The following is a 27,037-nucleotide window of genomic DNA, read 5'->3' as shown; positions in this document are numbered from 1 at the left end:
ACAGAGCTCCGTCCAGTCATAATACCTATAGATTTTAAAGTTGGAAGGGTCTTCAGAAATCATCTACTGCAATCCTTTCTTTTTACAGATGAGGAAATTGAGGCTTCTCAAAAAAGCTAAGTCACTTTCCCAAGGTCCCACAGGTAATAAGTAGCAGAGCTCTGATTCAAATATTCAACATATATACAGATATATATAGAAAATAGGGCAAATTCATGAAGAAAAAAACGAATTCTCTAACAGTAACATCAATAACACATTTATACAGTATCCAAGTGCTTTCACATACATTATCCCCTTTGACCTAAATGGCATAGCCAAAGGAATACACAATCTATCCCACACTTATTAAGCACCTAAAGGATAGTGGGGTGCGTTGAATAAGAGTGCTGGATCCAGAGAAGACTGCAGTTCAAATTCAGCCTCTGACATCAATTACCTGCATGACCATGGGTAAGTCATTTAAATTCTTTGAGCCTCAGGCATTTCTCTTAGGACTCTAACTTGGAGAAAGGGTTTCCACCTGCCTGGAGGGATATGGAAGGGGTGATTCCCACAAGATTGAAATCACAGGTCCTTGATATATTGGAGTGCCCTATTATGCATAGTAAGTGCTTAATAATAAATGTTTGTTGAATCCCTAGGGCTATATTGTAATGCATAGCAGCGAGAGCAGCTGATTTATGCCTCTGATGGAAAGAGTTCAGGACCTGAAGTTAAGAAAGTCAGAGATTTGAATCCTGACCTAGGCTATCGGTAGTTGTGTGACCCTGGCCCTTGTCACTTTTATTATCTGAATCTCAGTTTCCTCATCTGTAAACTGAAGATAATATGAACCACCAACCTTACAGGATTGTGAGCAAAGTACTCTGTGCACTTCAAAGCATTATAAGGATAGGGACTAGACCTGTTGTTTATAGGGAACTCCTTAGTGAGCAAACTCCCTCTACCCACGAAGGCTGACACCTCTTCTGTAATTTAGTCTTAGTTGCCTAGAGCACTAAAAGGTTAAGTGACCTGCCTGGGGTCACATTCATCATGTATAGGTCCGAGGTGGGACTGAAACCTAGGTCTTTCTGTCATCAGAGCTAGCTGCTTAGTCACTAGGCAAAACTGCCTCACAATAATGCTATAGAAATGTGAATTATTATTACTGGCATCTCATTCTGTTTGATATTTTCCACCCTACTAAATTTGGCTCTGCCCATCTCTTACTTTTCCCTGCCAAGCTGGTCTCCTATCTGCTTCTCCTTTTTCAAGAGAGTGGCTGGGTTTGTGTTATTTCCTACAGGACTGAGTATTTCTCTATCTTTCTTTTGACACAACTGCCTCCCCACTATCTAAAATTACCTGGAGCTCCCATTGACTACATTTTTCCCTTCTATAGAATGTCTAGCAGGCATTTCCTTGAACGTTTTTTTAACCAAAAACACTTTATAGAATCATGGAATGTTACAACTGGAAGGGACCTTAGAATGTAGAATGTTCGAAGAGAAAATGCTAGAGCTGAGATGATACTAAGAACACAGAATGTTGGAAATAGAATATTAGAACTGAGAGGGACTTTACAACAAACAGGTCATAGTTAGCAAAGAGGCCTGAGGACACAGAAAGTTAAAACAATGAAGCTAAAGTTGTGAAGGACCTCGGAGATCTTGTGTTCAACCCCTTTATTTTACAGAGAATGGAAGTAACTTTCCAAAGGTCCCACCGCCTGTTAGTAACAGAGAGGAAGAATTCGAATTCAGCTTCCTGACTTCTATTTTCTTCCTCTTTCCACTTCGTATTTCCTGTCTGGTCAGTGAAAATACCTTGTCCTCTTTCAAACAGGCTCTCCAGCAGGCAGAGAATCTTCCTATCTCTACATGTATCCCAGACATCCTAGGAGGCAGGGAGGGAAGAGACTGGGAAATACAACCCCCAGAGCCCCTGGAGGGAATGGCTGCAGGCCATCTGTCTGACTTTCCACTTTAGTTGGAGGTATTAGTCCCAAGAAATCTTTGCTAGACTGCAAAGCCAGTTACCCAGTAGTTTCGATAAGTGGTTTTATTACTGGTTAGATTTTACAAATTCTGATATTCGAACAGACGTCCACCTTAAAATTCTAAAACAACAATAGAACCAATGAAGGATTGTTTTGTGTGTGTGTGTGTGTGTGTATGTGTGTGTGTTTTGTTTGCTTGTTTGTAGAACTATTCAAAGTAACAAACTTTTTTTTTTAAACATTTTTGCTCTGGTCATAAATATACAGAGAGAAAAGGAGGCAAGAGAGAAAATGGACATGGGAAATCCAGTATGTAGATAAAACAGTATATAAGGCACGTGGCAGTCTTTGAAATACAAGAAGCTCTAGCCAACTTAAATTAATTGTTTTCCTTGCTCAGTCAGTCCACAAAACTGTACAGTTACACAAATGTTGTGTTGCGGATAGATCTTCCAAGTTAATTTTCAGTCCACACTCTGTAGTTACCAGAACACTCATTTTTCCCCCTCTGTTTCCAGGCGAGATCCTAAAATGTGGTTAGTTAGTTGCTCAAAGCCTCTATTTAAAATACACTTGGAATTCAACTAAAGGATAATTTCTTTTTTAAAGAAATTATTGGGAAAGCGTCATCAGAAAAGGTTTGTAAGAGTTGTCTGTGTAGGACTCCTGGACTCATGGCCCTCCAGGCTCCCAGGCACGGAAGTTAAGACAGACGTCACAGTTGGCATTGTGGGATTAGTCAAGTCCGTGAGGGTGGTGGGGGTGCTGGAGGGGCTCATGGATGCGTTGGAAATCTCTGAGGCTGGGCCCGATGGGGTCCCCGTCTGTAGTGTGGAGTCTGAGGTCTTGTCCACCCCTGTGTTCTCCTGGCGTAGAAGGTTCCGCCTGAATTTAGCTCTGGCATTCTGAAACCAGACCTGAAACAATTAGACAGAACAGCCAGAGTTTACAAGCCTGCAATGAAGAGAGAGAGAGAGAGAGAGAGAGAGAGAGAGAGAGAGAGAGAGAGAGAGACAGACAGACAGACAGACAGACAAGATAAAGGAGATAATAAGAGGAAAAGAGAAAGGAAAGAGAAAGAGAAATGAGAGGAGAAGAGAAAGGGAGAAAAAAAGAGAAAGAAACCCAATCTACCAGCTTCCCATGGGATCATTTTTTTAAAAGCCTCTGTCAGCTGCATTGAATAAGAGCAACCTTTTGGCTTGTACCCAATTCTGTCCAGCTGATTTTGGCCCAGGGCTGCTCTTCAGGCCCACCTGTGTAGATTCGGCCCAAATATCCAAGGGAAGAAGTGAGTTGAGGCAATTATCTGACTAATTCAGGCCCAAGAAATCTTGCAGTTGGAGGAACAGTATCGTGAGGAACTGAATAAAACAGAATATGTATCTGCACAGAATTCGGCAGAACAAGGGCCCTGGATCTGAGATGCTCCCACCATGTCTCTCCAGTTATCTTTGAGTAAGAGCACATCACACTCAAAATACTCTTTGAAAAAAAAAATATTGCTTGAATTTACTTTCTATATGTGTATATACATAAAGACACATACAAACACATTGCCACATACCTAGCATATACTGCATAGACACCTATATATATATTCATTCATATTTATCTATCTAAATATGTCCAAGACATGTATATGTGTACATGCATATCCACATATAGCCATGTATGTGTATAGGTGTATATACACATATCCATGGGTACCTCTACACATAGACACTTGCATATATATGTATATATATAGCATATACATGCATGCTGATTGTACATGTATTGCATGAGGATATATATTTACTGTACATTTCTATGCCACATATGTGGATAGTCCACTGTGTCTGTACATGTACTTGCATTTACACACAGGGATATGTTCACATATCCCTGTGTGTGGTTATATAGATATGTACACGCACATCTAGACATAAAAACAAATGTTTAAAGATGAGCATAAACATGATATATAGGTACATACACATATAAACAAATACTTATATGCACACATATATAATACTTTGGGGAAAACTAGTGAAAATAAATGATATTGGGATGTGAAAACTACAGAAAGGTTAGGGATCACTGGTCTAGATGATTTTTAAGTTTCTACTGACCTTGGAGTGCTTCTACCATTATCACTTGACCACTTTTCCCACCCCCAAAGCGGGAAAAAGCAAGAACTTTCAGAAAGGATATCAATGTCTATTTTCCTGTTTCCATCCATGCTGGCAACTATTTCTTTTTAACCTTTGTTACAGGGACATTGAGAGAAATTCAATGTTTCCCCTTGTCTCTCCTTTCCAGCCCACTGTGAATCTTTGTTCTTAGGACCCTTATTATTCCCCAAGCCCTTGATATGAAGGTTGTCTTTCCAAAAGAAGTAATTTAGTAGGTGATATTCATTATGCCTTAATTTTGATTCAGTTTTTACATCCTATCTGATCACATTTGGGGGCAGTAAAAAGAGAGGGATCTCTTAACAAAGCTCTCCTTCTGTCCACCTTACCACATATACATGTCCAAGGGCTGAACTAAGGCATGAATGATGATGACTGGGGGGGGAGGGTGGATCATATGATGATGCTGAAGTTGATGGCTTCACAGACACAATGAAGACAACTCATATTTCTAGAGCATTTTAAGATTTACAAAGCACTCTCCTTACAGCTATCTTGTGAAGTAAGAAGGGAAAGTGTCTATTCTCATTTTACAGATGAAGAAGCTGAAGAACAGAGGAGTTGAGTGACTTGCCTAGGATCACATAGTTACTTTGGAGCTCAAGTCTTTTGACTCTGAAGTTTTATCTGTCTCTAATGGAAGGAGGCAGCACTCCCTCACACAGCTGAGCCTTTCCACTCAGTTTTCCTTTGCTTTTAATCTAACGATAGTCCCATAGTCCAGCACCACTTGTGGCTGGCTGGACCTCCACCCCTGCCATCCAGACAGGTTGTTTCCTTACAAAAACACACAAAGAAATTGTTCCTTCCAGGCTGATACTCAAAGAATGCTCCTTGTGCATTCAAGGGTCTTGCAAATAGAAATATACAAACAATAACCTGCCTGCTCCCGAGGGGCCACCCCAGATCTTGGGGAAGTGAGCATATCAGTGATGTGAACATTTTTTTACAGTTTTGTCATGCAAAAAATCATGAAATCAATGGCTTTTGATGTGAGTGAGGGCTGAAAAAGAAAGTACTACAATGAAAAGTTAAGGATTTACTGGCTTCTAGTCCCAGTTCCGCCATTAAATTACTGGATTAACTGGCGCAAGAATTTTGCCTCTCTGGCCTCAATTGTCCCATCTGTAAAAAGAGGGAGTTAGAATAGATGATCTCCAAGGTCCCTTCCATCCCTAATATTCTATGTTCAAAATTTCTTCATGTTAATACTGTATGTTCTAAAATTCTTTTACTTAAGGTCCTTTGGCTTTGAACTCCAAGTTTTCTAACAGTTGCCACCAGTTGTTTTCATTAGCTTCACACTTCTTTTTTGAGGCTTAAGTGAAGGGTTAAGTGACTTGCCCAGGATCCCACAGTTAGTCTGAAGCTGGATTGGAAATGAGGTCCTCTTGCTCCAGAACTGATTCTCTATTCACTGCACCACCTAGCAGCCCTTAACTTCACATATTTGTGAACTTTTTCACAACCTGCTTCCCAGATTTTGTACTGTCTCAAATATAGTCCTTCCACAAATATAGGCCATAATCCCCACAATAAGATTTCCTTGAAAGAAAACATATATGATAATTTTAAAAATATTACATAAATAATAATAATAATCATTGGTCATACTCCCGTTTTGAACAAGCTATATTTGGAAGGGGGAGGGGGAAGTACAGTCTATATTTTAACTAATTTGGGCTACAGATTCAAATACAATTATTATTAGCATTCTGCCTAAGCACTACAATGTCTGAGCAACGATCAAGCTTTTCAAGTTAAACCAGCCTAAACAGGATTCTGGGATACAAAATGATCGTTAGGGGTGATGGTTCCTTCTTGCTGACATGTTCATCTCTGGCATGGATCCAACGCTCCGTAGATTATTTAACCTTAGAGATGATCTAATGTTGCCTCCAAAATGAGGTGAGAAAATTAAAACACAAAGAGGAGAAATCATCTGCTTATAGTGAAGTTGTTGAACTGGGAGACACCCTGTTTGGGCTTCTGGACTCTCAGTCTAGTATTCTTTCCACCTTGGCAGGGCTATTGTTGACTACCTCCATGAGGCAGATCAATGGTTCTCTTCTTCCACTTTTCAGATGAGGTGAAAGATGCCCAGAGAGTTAAATTAGCTGTCCCCATGTCACAGAATGACTGAGACAAAGCTTAAGCCTCTAGAATCCACAACTGGTTAGCAGTTATTCATCTACTCCCACCTACTGGGACTACCTGACCAGATCTGGAATGGGAAATGAACCATACTTCCTTTGGGAGAAAAGAGAAAATATCATTTTATCAATAATGATAATAGTAATCACCAGTAACTATTAAAGAATCTGACACTGTGAATGCTGACTAACTCAGACTAACTCAGAATCAGAGGGACTCATTAATGGAGTACAGCAAATGAAAGATCTCCCAGAGATTGAGGTAGTTATGGTTAGCAAAGAGCATGGTGGCTTCTTTGGAACTATTCTGAAAGGGGAGGGAGGGAGGCTCCTAAGATATTCCTGTGGACTGTGAAATGGTCTGTCCTTATTTATAACTCTTATTAGTTCTTTAAGCACACTCAACTTATTTCCCCTCACAGAAACTCAGTTTCCTCATCTATAAAATGGGGATAATAATCCTTAGATCTACTTCCCTCTTGAGATTATAAGAAAAGTGATATGTAAACTGTAGAGTGCTAGGAAATGTGAACGAGTAATGTTATTACCATCATTTTTGCCATTATTATGCAAAATTGCTTGAGATTCTTTCCTAAGAACCTTTCAGACACAGTTATATGCTACTCTGGGATACTGCTTTCTACAATTACACCATGAGGCTAAATCCCACACCTACCACATTTTAACTGATCAAAAGAAGTGTGCTAACATATAACCACTAGAAAACATAGTAAGCAAATAACAAAGGATAGGAACAAGACCTATGACTTCGCTAGTATAGGAAACTCCTAGAAGAGGATATTATTCCCTATACCAATATGGGTCAGCATCTTTTCTGCAACTTTTAGTTAAAGAGTTACCTACAACGCTAAGAGATTAAGTGACTTGCCTAGGGTCACACAACCAAGCATGTGTCTGAGGTTTTTCTGACTTTGAGATCAGTTCTCTCTCCACTATGCCATGCTGCCTCTGTAACAAATAAATGTGATCCTGAAATCTGAGTTTCTGTCCACAAATTAACATGCAATTACCCGTCTATCTAGCTTCATATCAACATTGCACTCTACTCCCTAGAATCTCTTGTCTGTCCTGTGAAGGGTTAAAAATGGAGGAGTAAAAATCTCTTTGGGGCAGCTAGCTGTTGAAGTGAATAAAGTGCCAGACCCAGAGTCAGAAAGACTCCTTTTTCTGAGTTCAAATCTGACCTCAGAAACTTCCTAGCTGTGTGACCTTGGGTAAGTCACTTAACACTGTTTACTCCAGTTTTCTCAGTTGTAAAACGAGCTAGAGAAGGAAATGGGCAAACCATTCCAGTATCTTTGCCAAGAAAACCCCAAATGGGGTCATAAAGAATCAGACTTTACTGAAACAACTGAGTAACAACAAAAGATACCTTTTGCAGAGGAAGCAGACAATCCTAAAAGAAATAACCAAGACTGTGTATGGATGGAGCTGGTGGACACAGCCCTAATGTGCCCAAGAAGGGAGAGGGAACATTAAAATGGAAAGAACACTGGCAGTGCACAGTCAGGAGGCATGAATTCTATCAAGGCCTGTCTCTTTCACTAACTTGTGGTTCACATTGAGCAAGCAAATCACCTCTTCATTCCTGGCATCAGTTTCCTCAACTGAAAAATGAGCAAACTAAATTAAATAAGCTTTTAGGTCCTTCCTAGCCCTAACATTCCATGTTACATATCAGTGTCCTAACATTTCTATAAACTCTTAACAGTCTATGTCCTAAGAGCTCTTTCAGGACTACTGTTGGAACATAATGTTCTAATCTTCTATACCATAAGGCCCTTCTTGTTCTAATATTCTAGGATTCTAAGAAAGAATCCTCGACTCCATAGTCCTGGAATTCTATGAGAAGGGGCAAGCAGGGTTATTGGCATAAGGAATTTGGATAGAGGGCTCCAGAGAGAAGTGGAGTCTATGAAGAAGGAATTTGTCCTGTTTGCCCTTTGTAAAGCAAATTCTGGTGATATATTTGCTCAGTTTTGGGGATTTCACCACCCTCTGCCATTACCTTCTACAATAACTCAGGGTTGAATGGATCGACTGAAATCTAATTGCCAGATGCTCTGGGATCTCTTCCTTTACCTCCCTGCTCAATGTTACTTCCATCACAGGTCAAGAAGGGCCAGAGAAAAAGAGTTCAGATCTGTACTTTTCTCCTACCTCAGGAAGGTTGACTAAAGAAAGAGGCTGAGTCAAAAGAGAGTTTGTACATCTTGAGATTTCATTGATTCTACTCCTTCATAGCCAAATATCCTTGAAGGTAACTATGGATGAGCCCTAAGTAGAGGCTCACATAATTATAAGATCTAGAGCCAGAAGGCGACCCTTAACTAAAGCATAAGTCCCCTTGAACATCTCTTGACAAATGCTTATCTAACATCTATTTGAATACCTGACAAAAAAACAAACAAACCAAACCACTGTTTCATGAGATAGCCAGATTTAACTTATAGAAAGTCTTCCTTATTTTGGGTTGGAATCCACTTCTCTGAAACTTCCAACTACTAGTCCTACTTTTGCCCACAGGCATCAAATAGAGTAAATTCACTCAATTTCCCAACAGGCAGCACAGCAAATTCCCAGTCTGGTCCTCCAGATTAGATAAGGAGGGAGAAGAAATGACCAGACCCCACCTTTCTTGGTCTCTCTTTTAAGAATCCAAAGTAGGAGACACCAACTCATCATCAGATCAACACCACACATAGATTCTGAACCTACTGTGTACACTGGTCAGGCTATGAGTGGCAGAAACATCATGGTTCATAGATGGTTAGAGGCGGAAGGAAAGAACTTTAGCTGAGGGAATATTACAATTTGGAATGCAAGCTGTTAACGCTGGAAGAAAAGTAGGAACATAGAGTGTTAGACCTGGAAAGGGTCTATTTGGAATGGGTCTACAATTTAGAATGCTAGAGCATAAAATAAATGCTTTTAGAACTGAAAGAAACGGTAGATATCGTCTATCTCCCTTCATTTTGCAAATGAGGAGAGAAGTGACTTGTCCAAGAAGGTAAGGGGCAGAGCCATATGACACTGACCTCCGTTTCTGATTCTCAGTTTAAAGCCCAGGCTTCATGGGAAATGGAACATGCCCAATGATTCTGAAAGCTCTAGCATACCCCCTCATTGATGCTTCCCACTTTCTTGGAAGGTATGGAAGCACTTGCTTGTTGTAGGGGTGGTGAGTGTCCATAGGCTGTTCCAGGGTGGACCATCAGTGAAGCAAATACTCCCCACCTCTCCCAAATTCCCTACCCCCTCCTGAAAATAAAGGGTAGGGACAGGGAAATTGGATACAAGGGCCGCATTTTCTAAGCTTGGGTAATAAAAGAACTAGAAGAACACTTGAACAAAATCCTAAACAATCCTGTCCCGAGTTGAACTCGGTTGTTCGGGTCTCCTGGGCAACTCCTACGAGCTCCGATCTCTGTTTTCTCTCTCTCTTGCCCTTCTCTCCCCTCCTCTCTCTATGAAGCACCCCTACTTCCCGGAAGACATAGGGGAACAGAAGTAAGAGGACTGATTTTCTTAAAAACGGGTCAAAGGTCGGTGACCTCGAACCCAGACAAAGGCAGAAAAGGGAGATAGAAACTGGTCTTTGTAGGGACAAAGAGGCGCATCAACTCGGGATTGGCTTTTGCGGAGTTCACTCAGCTGACGTCATAAAGTCATCTCTGAGACGCTGGCTGAAAAGTGACATCTCTTTTCTCTGCTTAAAATAGTTCTTCGGTCATATAATAATTGAAAAACTGTTTTTAGTGTGACTCCGTTCTTTCAGTCACCAATCTCCATCTCCCTCACCACTCCAACACTCAGAGAATCCAGACTACCTACTCCAACCCTCCATTTTACAAATGAGGAAAATGGAACTCAGAGAAGGGAAGTACCTTACACTTAGTAGGTATTTAATAAATGTTTAGATTGCCACAGGTCTCCCGGTTGTTTAAAGAGCAGAGCTGGATTTAGAACTTCAGATTGAAGATCCACTGCTCTTTCCATTACGGCATCGTGTGAAAGAGTAACTGGAAAACTTTCCTAGGGCATTCCCTCCCATTATTCCCAACTCCAGACTAGTGACCCCAAGCTCCCTTCTTCCGGGCTCAGAAACCTTTGAGCTTTCACCTCTTTCTACAACCCCTTTCCCCCGCCCCCGGAACCACAGCTCGCCTAGGAACTGCAGAAAAGTCCAGAGCCGGATCAAGAGCCCGGGTCTCTCTCTGTTGGCTGCAAGGAAGCCTTTTCGCAGGGAGCTGTCTTGGGGTGCCCATAGCCAACCGGCTCCCCAGGAACGTATCCTAGCGATCGCTCCTCGCCCTCAGTCGGAAATTACAAAGCTGCACATTAGAAATTAAAGCACTTTAATCTTTGAAACAGTCATTTATTATTCATTTCCACCACGGAGTCAAATATGTTCTGTCGGCCCCTGATTGACAAAACAAATGCAAGTTTCTATTTCGTTTTTTCGGGTAAATATTCAGAGAAGTCTCTGAACTTCTTAACCCAGCGAAGGAATCATTGAACTCAACTTATTTTTGCGTTTCTCTGGAAAGTCTACCCACCACCAAGGTAGGGTGAGGGACTGAAGGGGTAGGGCAGAGGGGGAAAGGTTTAATTAAATGAATACAGTAATCAACATTAGAGGAAACTCAATCTGAAAGTTACACGGATAAAAGAGAGTCCAGAGAGTTATTGAGAAACAGAAAAAGACCCCACCCCACCCCACCCCAAGACACAGACAAACAAAGGCGGACAGAAAGGGAGGAGTAGAGACCGAGAAAAGGCCAGAGTGCAGAGACAGCGCGGAAGAGAGCGGGAGAAGGGAATCCGAGTCTCAGGTAAAGACAGAAGGGAACTGAAGAGATAAAAACAGTGGGGAGGGAGCAGAGAACTGATGAGGAGAAGGGCACATATGGGCAAACGGTGTATGTGTATCGCACGTTGTAGGCACGCAAAATGCATTTTGGATTGAAATAAAATAAGAAACAATGGGGAGGGAGGGATCTTACGTTCTTCAGAGTTGAGAGGGACCGCGAAGTCCAAACCAAAAGACAGAGGGATAGGGTCGAGAAGAGATTGATAACAGAAGAGTATAGCATAAGGGAAGAGAAACAGAAAGAATTAACTCTCTGGGCCTCGTTTCTCTCTTCTATAAAATTGCATAATTAGACTAGATTGTCTGTAAGGATCCTTCCGATTCTAAAATCCTATGGTCCTAAGGAGGAGTGGGGGAAAATAGAGAGAGACAAAAATGACCCCAGTGGCAGAGACCAAGTTGAAAGAGAAACTGAGACAGAGACAAAGAAAGGCAGAAAGGAGGAAGTGGGAACAAAAATGGGGGGGGGGGGAGGAAGGGAGAGGATACTAGAGGAAGTAATCCAAAGAGAAAAGAAGGACCAGGATTTCTCAGAGTTTCCTTTTCTTTTGCGTTTATCTGGTTTTTCACATATCGGGAAGATTTTTTTTCTGGGCTTCCAGAAAGCTGGTCTTTAACATAAGAGAAAGCTCCAGCCTATGAGATCTCAGGGAAAACTCCAGAGGCCCACGAGTTTGGGTGTGAGAGCATGCAGTGTGGGTGTATTGTGTGTTCTGTGCTGTGTGTACTGCTATGTGTTGGGTGTGACATATCCCAGAGACTACTCACTGTGGGTTGCATTTTGTGCATCATATTGTACAACTGTGTAATCTGAGGTGGCCACGCTTCTGCCTCCCATTACTTCCCCCACCCCTTACCTGGAGGACTCTCTTCGTGAGACCCGTCTTTTGTGCGAGCTGTTTCAAGTCCTTGGCGTCAGGATTATGGTTAATAGCAAAATAGGACTTCATCGTCCTCAGCTGGTGATGTTTGAAGGAGGTCCGCATTCGCTTAGTCTTCTGGCTGCTGGGGTACTGCTGGTCTCTGTCCAGATGGTCCCCGTCATTTTCGTTGCAGCTCAGTGCTAGAGGGGAGAAAGTTTCAGAGGTGAAGGCTGGAGTGAAGAGGAGGCTTATCCTGTCCTCAGATTAGGGCAGAAGACATTTCCGTAGAGGAAGCCTGAAGCCTTCAAGGTCCAGGGAACCAGAGAGTTCCTCCCAGAGGTGACCCAGTCTCAGTCTGCAACAGTCTCTGACCACTCTCTAGGCCAACAAAACCTACTAGACTCCCTTTTCCCCATCCAAATGGAGTAGAGACAATGTCAGTCAGCTTCAGTCTGACAGTGCTCCTTCCAGCTCTTAAATAAATGTACAGGAAAACTGTAGTGGCCCCTCTGGGTCTCACAGTCATAGCTCCTTGGATCAAAGGATTTAGAGCTGATTCAAAAGGCATAGAGTCCAACCCCTTCCTTTTATAGATGAGGAAACAGAGGCCCAGAGAGGGGAGGTGTCTGGTCCCAAATCACACCAGCAAAACAGGAATTTGAACACAGATCCTTGGATTCTAAATTGTGTTCTCTTGCTACTACATTAGTATTTGTGAACTTCAAATAGAGTTTCAAGATTGTGTTCCTATGTTTGTGGTCTATCTGAAGCTTTGGGATAATATAGGACACCTGACTGATCATAAAAATAAATCCATATGAGTCAGAGACTGAATTTTTTTTAGCATTCAAAGTACATGCATCATAGTAAAGAATGGAGAATCTGAAATACATATAATGTATATGACAATTACATAAAATAATAGCAACAGCAGGAACAAAATACACAGAATAAAAACTGAACAGGAAAAGAATATGGAAGCAAACAAGGTATATAAATTATTTTTGTCAAGATTAACATACATTTAAAAAACAAATTATAAGTAATTTGGAGTTTATGGTCTTATTACACTCATCTTATTTTGTTTTGTTTAATTGATTATTGTTAAATTCAGAATAAATTTTATACTTAAATATGTGAATTAATTTTTAAAATTATGTACATTATAAAGTTTTCTTCGGTGTTCTGGGTGGGGCCTAGGCAGAGCTACTTGCAGGACTACTCTTTTTTAGAATTTTAGAACTGGAAGGAAACTTGTCAATCACTGAATCCAATGTTCTCATTTTAGAAGTGAAGAAACTGAGGGCGACAAGAAGAAATGAATAACCCATGGTCATGCAGCTAGAACTTGTCAGAGCCAAGACTTTAACCCCGATCTTCTGTCTCCAGATACAGGACCCCTTTTAAAGGAACCAGCTACCACAAGAAAAGATAAACTTACCTAGCCTTAGGAAAACCAACTTCTCTGTAACTAACAGACCTATCTCCTTCAATATCCCCATGCTATCCAGACAATGACCTGCGCTCACAAACACTCCTTAGCCAGGAACAGAGAGGTGCCTTATTCAACAGACACTTTCCAGCCAGGGACTGAATTCAGTGGTTTCCACAAAGCTCAGTTATTACACCCAAATGAGGTAGGGAGTAATCCTTTCACAGTCAGTGAGAAGTTCCTTCCACAAGAGGCCAGGTCACAGCTTGGCAAGAGGCTCAGGTCACAGCTGTCACCCACTATGGGACCATAAAGCAGGACATCCTGTGCACCCCTTACCCCAAGGAACAACAGAACAAGATCCTTCCCTTTGCCAATAATCCTTTAAGAAGAGCCCTGCCCCACCACCAAGAGCCCACAGAACAGGCTCTCTCTATTCCCCCCCCCCCAATAACCCACTAAGCAGGGTCTCCCTCTTCCAAGATTCCTCAGGGTATAGACCACCTGGGAGAACCCTTAGGATCAGTCCTGGGACTAGAGCCAAAGAAGGGGGGAGAACACAGGGGTGCAATTTGGGGGATGGAAGGGGAGGAGGAGCTTAGTCCTTTAAAACAAGTTCCTGCCATTTAACAAGGAGTCAAAGGATAGTCCTTAAATGTGGTTTCAGAGAAATAATAGCTCCCATTCCTATAGTGTTTTAAGGCTTACAAAGCTGGAGCCCTTTCTTCATAATGGTCTTATGAGGTAGGAGCACAAGCATTATTATTCCCATCTTACTGATGAGGAAACTGAAGCTCGGAACAAAAAGTGAATTGCTTGGCCAGTAAGTGTCAGAGTTGGGCCAGAGTCCCAGCTCCCCTAACCTACATTCAACCCCAAATCCGCCAGTTACCGCCAAGGTGCCTGAGAAAAAGGCTAAGCTTAGGAACATGTAATTCCTTTTATGCTCACTGATCTTGGTGCCTGTCCCAGGTGATAAGAAAAGGGGGGGAAACAGGGAAAAAGGGAAGCAGCTCATAATGATAAGAATAATGGTTTGGATGTACATAGGACTTTCAAGTTTGCGATGTACTTTCATATATATTATCTTACTTGATCCTCACAACAGCTCCAGTTTTTACAGATGATGACTTGGAGACTCAAGGAGATTAAATAACTTGTCTTGAATGAGAATGCTAGGCAATGTGCTTTGGAGTTTGAGTTGAAGTCTTACTCACAAGTAAATAAGTCTCCTCAGAGAAGGGGTGGACTGAGGGCAGAGGTGAAGGCTGTTTCTTGGGAGCAGAACTGGGGCACAGCATTTGTGGACCTCAGACCAAAAGTTGAAAACTGTATCAACCTGATTGCTTGAAAATTGTGTTCACACATGCTTCTGACCAGGAGCCTTCTCTACAATCATTTCCATTTCTACAGCATTCCAAGATTTACAAAATGCTTCTCTCTTATGAGGCAAGTAGGTAGGCTACATTGATCGAAAAGGGACCCAGGATTTTGTTGGCGTAGGAGTTCCCTCTATCAATCCATATGTCAACCAATCTACAACTTAGCACCTTAGAGTGTGACTTTGTGGTCTAGAGAGAATAAGGGACATGCCTAAGGTCTCTCTGCTAGTGAGTGTCAGAGGTGGGATTTGAACTAGTTAGTCTTCTTGACTCCAAGTCCAGCATTCTATTCACTATCTCTCCTTTCTGTTATAGGGATAGTACAAAATTTGTAATCCTCATTTTGTAAACTAGGAATTTGAGGTTTAGGGAGCTGAAGGGATTTGCTCGTGGCCACAAACTAGTATATATCATATATGATACTCTAAGCCAGGTCTCATTCCCTTGGGCATTTTATGGTCATTGATCTTGAGCTCAAAGGAGCCTTAGAAATCATCCAGTCCAACTGATAGTTCCATTCCATGGATGAAGAAACTGAAGCTCAGAGATATAAAATAAATTACCTTAGTTCACAAAGCAAGAGACAAGATTTGAACCCAGGGCCAAAGCACAGTGGTGTGCTTTCTAATATATGGCTCTGTCTCATAACATATACTATTTTTATTTGTCACCAAATAAATATAAAGGGACCTTAGAGGGCACAATTTTCTGGCATAAAAAGGACACACATTTTGAAAAGTCATGTTTAAAGAGTCTCTCCATGTGTCTCTTTGCCTATCCTTAGTCCCAGGTTGACTTGAAGGAAGGGAATGGGGAGGAGGGAAAACACGGAACCATCCACAGCTGCTCCCTCAGGCACATTCTCAAGGGGTTTCTCTCAGTCCTTCCCAGGACAGTGCCCCCTCCTTCCCTCCCTCCTGGACTTCTGTTAATGAGCTCTGCTGGGGGCCTTTGCTGGCCCAGTGTGCCCTTGGGATCCTTCCTGAGGTAGGCCTGGAGAAGGGGGGGGGGGGGGGGGATGGCGGGGAGGGTAGTCCAAAGGGAAAGAAACTCCTTTGAGAAAGGGAAGGGCAGAGTGGAATAGGAAAGAGGTAGGAGGGGCCTGAAAAGCAAGGTCCCCTCAAGGGTTGGAACTGGGAAAATGGACAAAACAGAAAGAAATAGGAATAGGAGCACGAAACTAAGGAGGCATAAGAAAATGAACAGGCTCTAAACTGTCTCTTCCTTTCTACACTTGAAACAACCAGAAAAGGGGAAGGAGGCAGTGTAGTTTAACAGAAGGGGTCTGGCTCTGATATGTGACCTTTGGAAAATCATTTAACCACTTTGAGACTTAACTTTCTTATCTGCAAAATGGACATAATACTATTGACATTACCTACCTAAACTTAAAAGTGGAATAGACCCGTTAGCTTAGTGGGCACAACAGAAGCTGCCCTGGATAGTCTGGCTGAGGCTTGGCCTATGCTGGAGAAGAAACCAGGGGAAAACAGGACAGGAGGGGATGAAAGGAGCTAGGAAAATAGGGAGATGGGGGAGATTTTGGTTAAGAGAGGATGGATCAAGGATGGAGAGAGTGAGAAGAAGCAGGGAGGTGGTGGGAAAAGTGAGATCAGATAGAAGTTGAAGTTGGAAGACGGGACTGAAGTCCCAAGGCAAAGTATGAGGGAGAGAGGGGGTTAAGGGGAAGTAGAATGAGGGGAGGTCAGGGTAAAGAGAGAATGGGGCAGGGAGAGAAGCTGGGAGGTGGGGGAAGGGATGGAATGAGGAGGGGAAGGGGGAGTTGAGGGATTAGTTAAGGAAAGGGGAGATTGGGCCGAGAGGGAGGTCGGGGAAGGGGGAGATGGGGTGGGGAAGCGTGGGTAAAGGGGAGAGGGTGGGGAGGGCTTTGGCTTTCTTTTTCCCTCTCAATTAGGCCAATTCAATAGAGCTAAAGAGCTCGTAAAATCATGAATAATTTACTCGTGATCTGTTATTAACCCATCGGGTTTCCAGCTCTTGTCGCGCGGACTGAACCTGTAATCAAATCTGACTTCGCCTCATTTTACTAAAGACGAGATTGTAGGTTCAATTGTCTAAATAATGGATTGAAATCAAATCAGTAATTACGCCGCCAGGCAAAAAAAAAAGGGGGGGGGGGGTGGAAGGAATAAGTCACCGCCTTCCGGCCAGAGCTGTTTGCCCAGCCCCAAAGTCTGCCCGCCAAGCTGCTCCCGAGCTGTCTTGGAGCGCCCGACTCCGCCAGGCCAACCCCATGCTGCGCTGGGCTCAGAGCTCCCCAAGGGACCGGGCGTGGCTCTCCTTCTGGTTACTAGCAGCACCAAACCCATCCCCCTACCCTTCCTTCTCTTCTTTCCGGCCACCCCCAGGATCTCGCCAAAATCGCTCAGCCCATAACCCTTCCCTCAACCCCCCACCCCCCATCTCCCAGAGTGCAGGCAGGCTCCCTTCCCCTTGCCCGCTCTGGGGCCCAGAAAAAAGGAGCAGGGAGAGCTGGAGAGATTTCTGAGGAGCAGGGCCACAAGGGTCCTGCCCTTTTTTCATGCTTTACCCAGACTATCAGAACAGTGGGGGGAGATAGAAGAGTTTCTGATGAATTTCTGTGCAAACTGGGAGGGGTAAGTGGGACTCCTGTGCCTTTGACAAACCTGGTCTTGCTAGATCCTACAGGATCATAAAATGTCAAGCTGAAAAGGAACTTTTGAGATCATCCTAGTCCAATCCCATTTTACAGAGGGGAGAAACGGAGAACCAAAGAGTGAAAGTGACTTGCTCAAGATTACACAGGTAGCAAGTAGCAGAGACCAAATTTAAACTTAGATCATCAGAGTTGATTTGAATCATTCAACCTAATTTTCCAAGGATAGCTTCAGAAAGCTAGGAAGACCCCCCTCCTTCCCCCCCCCCCCCCCACAAACTAAACTGCAGGCCAAGGACCTCATATATAATATACATACATAATACATTTATTTCTCTAGATTCAGGCAGACCATCATCTCAGCCTAGATTTACACCTGTAGGGATTGAGCACTCGTTTCTATAAAGGTTACAAAACACTCTCCTTGAAATCATCCTGAGGATAAGTAGAGCCTCCCTTCTCACTTCACAAATGAGGAAACTGAGGCTCAAAGAGGTCACTAGCTCACAAATCACATATCTGGTAAGTGTCAACTTTAGGATTTCAACTCCTCCCAATTTTCTAAATTCAGTCTTTTCTACCACACTATGAGACCCCTGCTGGACTGAGTGACCTTGTGTCATCATCCAGGCAAACCCATATATATTTAGGCTTCTCCCAATACATTCCTTCCCTGGCTAAGGTCCCCTGCTCCAAACCAGGCTCCCAGCATCATTTGCCTGTCTAAAGTCTCTTCACCACATGAATGAGCTTTTGGCTGAAGCTAGGAGTGAGGGTAGACACTGACTATTCAGAGTCCTTGCTAATCTGACCGTCACATCTCTCCCCGTTCCTTTTCTGGGTACATTTTTTCTGGGTACATTCTTTCATAAGAATGGGAATAGACTTAAAACTAACATTCATCTCACATTTCTATCACATTATAAGGTACAAAGTACTTTCCTCAGAACATTCCCGTGAAGCAAGAAAGTAGTATCCCGTTTTTTTCATACATAAAAAAACTGAGGTTTTCTTGTCCAAGGTCACACAGAAATGAAATGTCAGAGCCCTAATTCCAACCCCAAACTCCTGGCTCCAAGCTCTGCAGTCTTCCCACTACACCGTGCGGCCTCTAAAAGGGGACAGAAACTACAACGAAAAAAGAAAAATATTCTGAATCGAGGGAGACTAGGGCCGACCTGCAGAGATGCTGCTTTCCTGGGAAACACTGAAAAATGGCCCCATGTTCAGACATCAATTCAGCAGTCCCTCTTCTACCTCTCCCCCCTCCTCCGAGATAACAAAACAAAATTTCAAAACTATCCTCCAGCATCTCACTCCTTTTCAACAAGTGAAGGAGGATGAACGACAACAGGGCAGCAAACTCTTTAAGAAGGAAAAAAAGAGACGAGAAAGAAGGGAGGGGGGAGGAGGGAGCCGAGGGTGGGGAGGGGGGGAGAGAATGGATCTTTTTGAAGTCTTGGCTTCCTTCTAAGCTATTCTCCACTTGTCAGCCTTCATCCACATCTCAAACCCGCCAGCCAGTCTTCTACCTCACAGAGATACCAGCCCTGTGGGGAGGGGGGGAGAGAAAGAAGCGAAAAATCTCTCCCATTTACTCTACAATTTAATTCTCAACGCGGCTCCAATTGCTCCTCCCCCCACTTACCTTAAGGGGAGAAAAAAAAAATCCCACCACCACATATACACCCGCTACCCGTAGGGAATAGAGATCTCAGGAACTGGTCCTAACTTCCACCTCAACCTGTCCACACTTAGAACTGTTTATAAATATATACAGATTTCAGTTTTATCTGAGAAAGTCGGGACGCAGATTCAGTTTCATCCTCACCGAGAAGGGAAAAACACCAGGTTCAGTGGGAGAAAGAAGCAGAATCAAAACTATAACACAAACGAAAAAAACAACCCCTCCCCGCTTCAATTTTCCAAATCCATTCTCTGCATTCAGGGTTCACGGATTCCGATTCTGGGTTTAATATTTCAAACAGAGGCACACGAAATTCATCCTCCTCCCCCCTCCTAAAAAAAAAAACAAAACACAAACCCACTAAGTCTCCAACTTATTTCTCTCCATTCCAGTTCTTCGATGGAGTGATAAATCTTCAAAATCGCCACTGAACACAGGACATCTATACAGATGTGCTCCATCACATTTTAATCAAAGTAAACTCGTCTTAACACCACCTCTCTGCCCCCCCCCACCTCCCACCCTCCAAAATAGCCGAAAAGATAGTTTTGTTTGCAGTTGTACATTAGACAGAGAGGAGAAAGACAAAAACTTCCCGGAATCGGTTATCTCGAAAACGAAATAAAAAATAATTACAAATAAACTCTATCTATTTAGGAAGCCAGGAGGATCGTAAAGCTTTCCGGGCCTATCCATACCTCAGGCAGATGTCGACGGTTTAATTTACTCGTTCTCAGAACCTCAACATCTGCCGTCTAAAGGAAGGTAGCAGGCGGAGGGGGTTGGGAGGTGGGGAGCAGAATGAAAGGCCGAGCCCTGCAAAAATTAGGGAAGAGAGAAGGAAGTACCTTCTGAAAGCAGGAAGACTAAACCGAGACCTTTGGGACTCTCCGCTGGGGAGACTCATAGAGTAGAAAGAATAGTGTACCCGGAAAACCTGGGTTCGAGTCACAATTTTTGTTAGCTGTGTGACTTTGGGCAAGTCACTTCCATTCCCTGGACCTGTTTTCTGATGAGCAAAAATGGGGATAATAAGACCTTGCATTTCCTATCACAGATTGGTGTTTCGAAGGAAGTGATTTTAAAACCTTAAAGGAGTAGAGAAATGGGAGTTCTAGTCATTTAAACTGTTGATGATACACCCTTCCCGTCTCTCTCCGTCTCCAACAACCCCACAGTTCGTTCCCGGAGCCAGGGATATAGAATCAGGCCAGTCCCACCGCTTCTCTGGTCCCATATTTTAGGGAATATGTTCCCACTTAATACCAGGCTACAGCTCCGTAGTTTTAAGACCAAAGTGTTCAGTTCTCCCAAAACATTGGTTTCTCAGGTACCGCGGAGAGCGGACGAGGACGGTGGGGCGGGGCGGGGGGGGGCCGGGACGGGGGAGGTGCTGCTCCCAGGAAAAGGGAAGCGGGGCGGGAAGACTCGTAGCCTGAGCCGAGGGGCACCTAGTAAAACCAGCCGAGGTCGAGAATAGGAAACAGGATGGTTCCCTGCTCACAACACTGACTTGGCGCCATCTGATACCCCTATTCGTCAAATCCCACAAAGTGATCCCTTCCGCCTTCACCAACAGCAGGGTCAGTGAGAAGGTCGAATTTCTTACGTTTAAATTCGCCGCCGCCTCCTCGCCCCCCCCCCCCCCGCCCCCAGTTGCCAGCCTGCGGTCCACTACTCACAATCTTCCGTAGCCTCAGGCCCCCACCTTCCGCCCCACATGGACATGGGCCGGAAGCCCCTTCCCTGTCTTGTATCTTGTTAGGGCCTCAGAAAGGCGGATCTCAGCTTCTCTCCAGGCTCGGCCCTGTTCTGCCCTGGCCTTACACTAACCAGGCCCTGGCAGGAGGTCCGCCTGGCTCCAGGTCTGAGTCCCCAGCCTGGGCTTCTACCCCCTCTCCGCTCCGCCCCGGGCACCTGCTCCCAGCCTCAATATTCAGCTTGCCACTGGCTCCTACAGCTCCCAAGTCGCGCTTCTGCAGACCGGCTTGGGCCTCGACCGCTCTGCCTCTCCCTTCTCCAACCGTCCCTACCCCCGCCCCCCACCTCCCCCTTCAAAGATGAACAACCAAAATCAGTTCTTGGCCCTCGGAAACTCGAGCTTCACATTTCGGTTTTCCAGGTGTCAGCTTCCCCTACACTTCTCGCTCCCTTAAGCCCCAGCCCGGGCACCTGCTTCCCTGCTCAGCACCAGGCTCTTAAGAGCCCTTGCAGCTCCCTGCCCCGGCTGCTTCTGCCCGGGATCAGGCAACTGCAGGCGGCCAGCACACTACGTTGTCTTGCGAGATTCCCCAGAGAGGATTCCTGGTCCTCGAAAGTGAGAATACCATCTCTGGCCTTCATCTTTCAGCTCTAGCCACATTTTTCTGCTCCCTCCCTTCCCGCTTCCCGCACCTGCTCCCCCGAACTCCGCAGACCTCTGCAGCTCCCAGACCTGGCTTCTCTCGCCAGGGCCGGTCCTTGCAGCCTGGGCTAACGTGCCCCCCTCCTAGGCGAACTACCAAAGGGAATTCACAACCCGGCCCTCGGAAGTGCTAATTTACAAGCTCTGCCTGCCTTCCAGATTTCAGTTCCAGCTACCCTTCTTTTCTCCTCTTCTACGTACTAATCATGAAAAGTCTCCCCTCCTGTTTTCTCCTTGACCAGATGACCTCGCTTCTAAACTCCCTCCTTCCAGATCATGGGAGTGGAGGGAAGAGGATGGGTAGGGGAAGAGACCAAAAGCCAAACAACTTCCAAAGACTAATTCATAATAAGTTCCCATAGCTTTGAGGCGCTGCGCTCCCACCCACTCACCCACTCAAATCCCGGAGGACAGAAGAGGAAGGACAGTGAGGATGAAGAAGTCAAGAAATTAACGCGTTCCATTTAATCCCAAGGGGTTAAGATAGGTACGGGAACCAGGCGGGTCAAGGTGGAAATAGGTGGCAGAAATGGCTTAGGGAACTGCAGTCACGGACCATCTGGAGAGGCCCCCCAGCAAACAATCACACAGCTCTTCTCCTCCCAGTAGCGACTGTCCCCCACTTCCTCATGCTACGCCTCGCCCGAGGGAGTCACATCTCTAGGGGGCTAGGGAGGCCAGAAAAACACGATTCTTACCTGCATTGTAGGCGGCCAGGTCCGCCCCAGGCCCTGGGCTCTTCCGTTTCCGCGGCCGCCCTTTCTGCACTGTGCCCACACCGTTGTAGTAAGGGAGGCCCAAGGTGTTGGCCCCGCCGGCGCCCAAACCCGAGCCCTTGGCTGCTGCCGCCGCCGCTGCTGCCGCCGCCGCCGCCACATCGGCGTGGTTGAAGTGGGCCTGATAGTCACCCTGCAGTAGCGCCTCGAAGTGCAGCCGGCAGTAGACCAGGCTATCCTTCATTCCAAAGTGATCGCCCGTGGTCAGCATCTTGTTGCACGTGGTGCAGGTGAAGCAGTTGAGATGGTAAACTAAGTCCCGGGCACGCATCACCATCTCTGATGCTGAGATGCCCAGGTGACAACGGGCACAGCGTTGCACAGAGAACCGTCTAGGGTAAGGAAAGAAGGAAAACTATTTGGGGAAGGTGACTCCCTCTACTCCTCATCAGTCTGATCAAACCTGTCTTGTTCCCCACCCCCACCCCCTCGCGTTCCACCAATGTCATATTCTTCACTATTATCCAGTAGACTAATGGGACCGAGTAGGCCTTGACGTCTGCAAGATACTGGGTTCCAAGAGTCTTTTTCTACCCTGCACCAAATGTCCTAGGATTCCCCAGTCTCTCCTTCTGACACCTAACACCCCCACCTTTACCTGCCTTCACCAGAAAGCTCCCTGTTTCTCCTGGTGCTTGTGCAAGACCCGAGAGAGCCCCCAGTTAGTTCCCACTCCTGCCCTCCTCAAAGTTGTCAACACCGGGGACCAAGGGACTTGTCACATGCCCTTCCCCTTCCCCCATTGTCCCCCAGCACCTCCCACGCCACTGCCAGTGAGCAACACAGACCCCTGAAACTAGAAGAAATTTGAGAGGGCCTGAGAAAGGAGAAAGATTGAAAGAATATAAGAGAAAGTAAAAGGAGAAAGGTGATTAAAATTAAAAACAAAATGAAGACTCTAAACAGCAAGGGAGAGGGAAAAGTGAAAGGAGAGAGGAGAGAAGAAGAGAGGAGGAGAGAGGGAGAGATTTTTCCATCAAAATTTTTTTTCTATCCTGTCCACATCCGGCAGCTCCCAATCACTCTGATCGATTCAGAAATCTCTGGAAATCTTTTCCCAAGGATCTCCTGTCCGCCTCCAAAACTAAGTCCAAATATGGCCGGGGAGGGAGGGGTGGAGGATGCCCACTTCTGAGTCTCCTGAGACTAAGGGGAGAAGTGAATGGAGGCCAAGGGAGACGTTCCATTTTAGTTTCACTTAAATTTCCAAGTGGGGCAAGGGAGGCAGGGACTCTGCCTTTGTCCATCCCTTAAGGAGTCCATATCCCCACCCCCACCCTTTTCGTTTCAGGACAGAAACATCCTCTACATCCGCTCCCCCAGGGCTATTTAGGCCGGGCTGAGTTCACCGCGCTCCGCTGGGGATGGGGCCGGCTCCGGTACCTGTAATAGTCTTCTTTGCAGTAAATGCTGCCGTCCTTGCTGAAGCAGGTGAGCTCCGACTCCAGATTGAGTTTACACTCGCAGCACTTCAGGCAACGCATGTGCCACTGTTTGTCCACTGCTAGTAGGTAGTAGCGGTCGGAGATCTTACCTCCGCAGCCTGCGCAGAGCGCGGCCCGGTCACTGCTGATGGACGGCATAGTCTGTGGAGAAAAAAGGGCACAGTTAGCCCAAGCCAGGTTTGGTGTCACCTGAAGCCGACTACCGGGATCTTTTCTCCCCAGGCCAGAGCACGCCCCCCTACTACAACCTACCACCGCTCCTGCTCCAAACGCAGCCCTCTTCCTCCACTATCTCCCCCCAAAGAGAAAAGGTACTCTACGGTTTAGTAAGGCCGATGGGCCTAAAGAAAGGGAAACTTTTATCCCGGGGCTCGTGAAAAGAACCCCAACCCCCACCTCGTAGCCGGTGTGAAACCAGACGCCCCAAAGCGGCGCCTTGCTCGCGACCTCTGCCTCCTCTTCGGCCCTGGTCCCAGTCTCTGGGTCTCTCTCCTCCCCTCTCACTCCAGATCTCTCCCTCCCAATCGCCTTCACTAGCTCTCGCCCTCTCCTTCCTCCCCCTCACCCCCCTTTCTCAGAGTCGCCCTCTCCCTCCCTTTCTCTTTTCCTCCCTCCCTCTCTCGATCGCCCTCCCCCTCCCATTCTCCAGGATGGCTTTGGGGTTGGGGTCTTTAACTCGACCTACACTAGAGGAACCAGTGGAGGGAGTGAAGCACCCCCCTCCATAAAATGGTTTTTTTCCCTCCGAGTCTCCTGAGTGACTTTAAAGGGGATATTTAAAGAGTTTGTGTTCCCCGAAACATCATGATCTCCATACTGATTTTCTTAAACTCTTTTGGGGGTGGTTTTTCCTCCTCTTCCCTTCCCTCTCCCCAATCCTAGATTTAAAGTGAGTGAGAGAGAGAGAGAGAGAGAGAGAGAGAGAGAGAGATAAAATACAGGGAGCCTCCAGACTCCCTTTACAAGTCCGGGGATAGAGAAGAGTTAGGCTAATATCGCCAGTGTGAGTCCGGCGTTTGCATTCAAACCAAGACCTGGAGAAATATCGCCTGACCCCCTTTCTCCTACTGCAAGCAAACCACAAACCCCTAGGCCCTACAGCTGAGACAGCACCTTCCCGGGACCTTCCTCCCCACCCACTCATCACTATACACACATTACCAGACCAGACCTTTTTCCACCGGAGGCTGGCCAAGGGGGCCTGTCACCCCAACGACAGCGGCTCGGTGACCAACAAACAGTCCACTACTCGCAACTCCTCCCCCAGAGCCCTCTCTGCTCGGTAAAAGACCCCTTGGTGCCTTCCAGTCCCTAGGGGCACCAAGTTCTAGCGAAGAGGAACAGACTTCAAAATGCCCCCGCTCCCTCGGCTCACAGCTCTACCCCGTGGACTCTAATTTATTTTGTCTAATAAGAATGAGCATTGGAGGGGGAAAAGCCTCCTTGCCCCGGATCCAGGCACAGCTCCGCAGAGAAATCGCAAAAGCTGGGCCAGGTTATTTTTCTCTCCCCAAAGGTCACGCCCGAGCCGGACGCTGGGCCTGGACTGCTCTGGGAACTGAGAATGGGCCTGCCGGCCTGTCAGAAACCCTGGGCTCGCGGTCTGGGCCAGCCCAGAACCGCAAGCCGCATCTGGGGTCCCAAGGAGAGGGGTGGGTGTCCTTTACAAACGCTGCCGCCCAACTTTGGGACTCCCCCATCCAGGGCTGGAGAAAGAAGGGTGGCAACCGCCCGGCGCTTCTCTCCCCGCCAACACATACCCCTGGTAGACACACACCCTCCTAGACCCAAGACCCCTGAGACTGGGATAGAAGGAGCCGAAAGACAGACAACGAAGCCCTCGCGCCCGAAGTAAAAAATCCTTTGCGGGAATAGTAAGCCAGGTTTTGCCCCTCCGACTCCACGCAGTGACTGGAGGCTAAAAGGAGCGGGGTTGGAGAAAAATAAAGGCAAGGAGCCAGGGAAGCTCCTATAGCCCGGAGCCCGGAGCCCGGAGCCCGGAGCCCTGAGCCTGGAGCCCGGAGCCGAGCAGAGAACATAAACTGACGGCGGATTGTGCCGGCTATTTCTTTCCTCCGAAACCCGGGTCCTGGCTGCCACAAGGACCAAGGCCCCTCGGGCTGCCCCAGGACGAGAACTAAAGGAGGGCTGAGCGCAGGGCACAAACCAAACGCGGAGGACGACAAGGTGGGGGAGAGGGCAGGTGTTCCCCGCCCTTTCACCCCATGGCACCCAAAGGAAGCAGGTAGTCCTTGTCGTGGGCCCATTTGGGCCCCTGGCTCTCCCACATCGGGAGAAAGGCTAGGCGTTTCTCTCTCTCGTGTCCTTCTTTCTCGTTTTCCATCTCTTTCCTAGAGGGGAGCAGCAGCCCAACAGAAAGCCCTCCGCCCTGGGTTGAGCGAGCGTTTCTGAGGGCTCGGCTTCTTGCCGCCCCAGCCTGGGCTAATGAACCCCGGGCCCAGCGAAGGGCGCTCCGGAAAGTATACAGCTCACTTTCCCCAAAACTTCGAAGAGCACCCGGAGAAGGAGGTGTGGGAATCACCAGCTCCGCGTCTCTCCACACACTCACCCCAACCCCGAGATCGTAACTCCCAGTCAAAACCTGCTCCCTTCTGCGCCATACCCCACAGCCCTTTCCTCCCGGATCCCTCAAAGCAAACACGAGTATGAGGTGGTTGATATGCCTTCTCCTGTTGGCAGTCCGCGGCAAGTGGGGGAGGGGGTTGCAGAAGAACTGGAATCAGCATTTGGGGGTGATATAGTTTTTCTCTCCTCTGCCTCACAGACTCCCCTCTCCCTGTCTTGTCCTGCTCTAGTTCCCCTCCACATACACCCCTTTCCCTCCTCCCCAGCCCGTGCGCCTACCGTCTCCGTCTCGCCCCGGTCTATGGCTGAGCTGATGGCTGGCGCTTCGCTCTTGGCCCTGCGGTCCATTTCGTCGATGACCCCATGCACTTCGGGGCCCGACAAGCTGTGGAAGAGCATCTCGGCAGGGCCGGGCTCCCAGGCCGGAGAGAGGAGGAAAACCAGGAGGAGATTGTGGCTGAGACGCGCGAGAGGGAGCTGGAGGCGCCGCGGGAGGCTGGGGGTGGAGGGAAGGTAGGAGGCGACTGGCTGACCCACGAGTGCTGGGGGCTCACCCTGGACCCGAATTCCTCCGGGGGTCGGTTCGCCCTGCTCTCGGGAATGTTAGCGGGCCAGG

General features: G+C 46.4%; 1 protein-coding gene across 1 annotated transcript; it reads right to left on the bottom strand.

The window, feature by feature from the left end:
* Positions 1-2,031: 2,031 nt before the first annotated feature.
* On the bottom strand, positions 2,032-27,023 carry LHX2 (LIM homeobox 2). Its single transcript, XM_072631879.1, has 5 exons — positions 26,701-27,023; positions 23,774-23,976; positions 22,313-22,722; positions 12,066-12,271; positions 2,032-2,901 (listed from the first exon to the last, which is right to left on the bottom strand). Exons 1-5 carry the CDS (start codon positions 26,818-26,820, stop codon positions 2,614-2,616), a joined length of 1,227 nt encoding a protein of 408 aa, XP_072487980.1. The 5' UTR covers positions 26,821-27,023; the 3' UTR covers positions 2,032-2,613.
* Between the last annotated feature and the right edge of the window lie 14 nt (positions 27,024-27,037).

Source organism: Notamacropus eugenii, chromosome 1, assembly GCF_028372415.1.
Source record: "Notamacropus eugenii isolate mMacEug1 chromosome 1, mMacEug1.pri_v2, whole genome shotgun sequence".
NCBI classification, from domain to species: domain Eukaryota; kingdom Metazoa; phylum Chordata; class Mammalia; order Diprotodontia; family Macropodidae; genus Notamacropus; species Notamacropus eugenii.
The sequence above is the reverse complement of the archived record's forward strand: the minus strand, read 5'-3'. Positions and strand labels throughout refer to the sequence as shown.

What these genes read in the sequence shown, in the direction of transcription:
- LHX2 (XM_072631879.1), bottom strand. Translation starts at nt 26,820, where the DNA reads ATGCTCTTCCACAGCTTGTCGGGCCCCGAAGTGCATGGGGTCATCGAC. An exon ending in TGCAAAGAAGACTATTACAG is followed by an intron (nt 22,723 to 23,773) that starts GTACCGGAGCCG and finishes TCCTTACCCTAG; the next exon opens with ACGGTTCTCTGTGCAACGCT. An exon ending in CCTGGCCGCCTACAATGCAG is followed by an intron (nt 12,272 to 22,312) that starts GTAAGAATCGTG and finishes TCTCCCCTCTAG; the next exon opens with CACTGAGCTGCAACGAAAAT.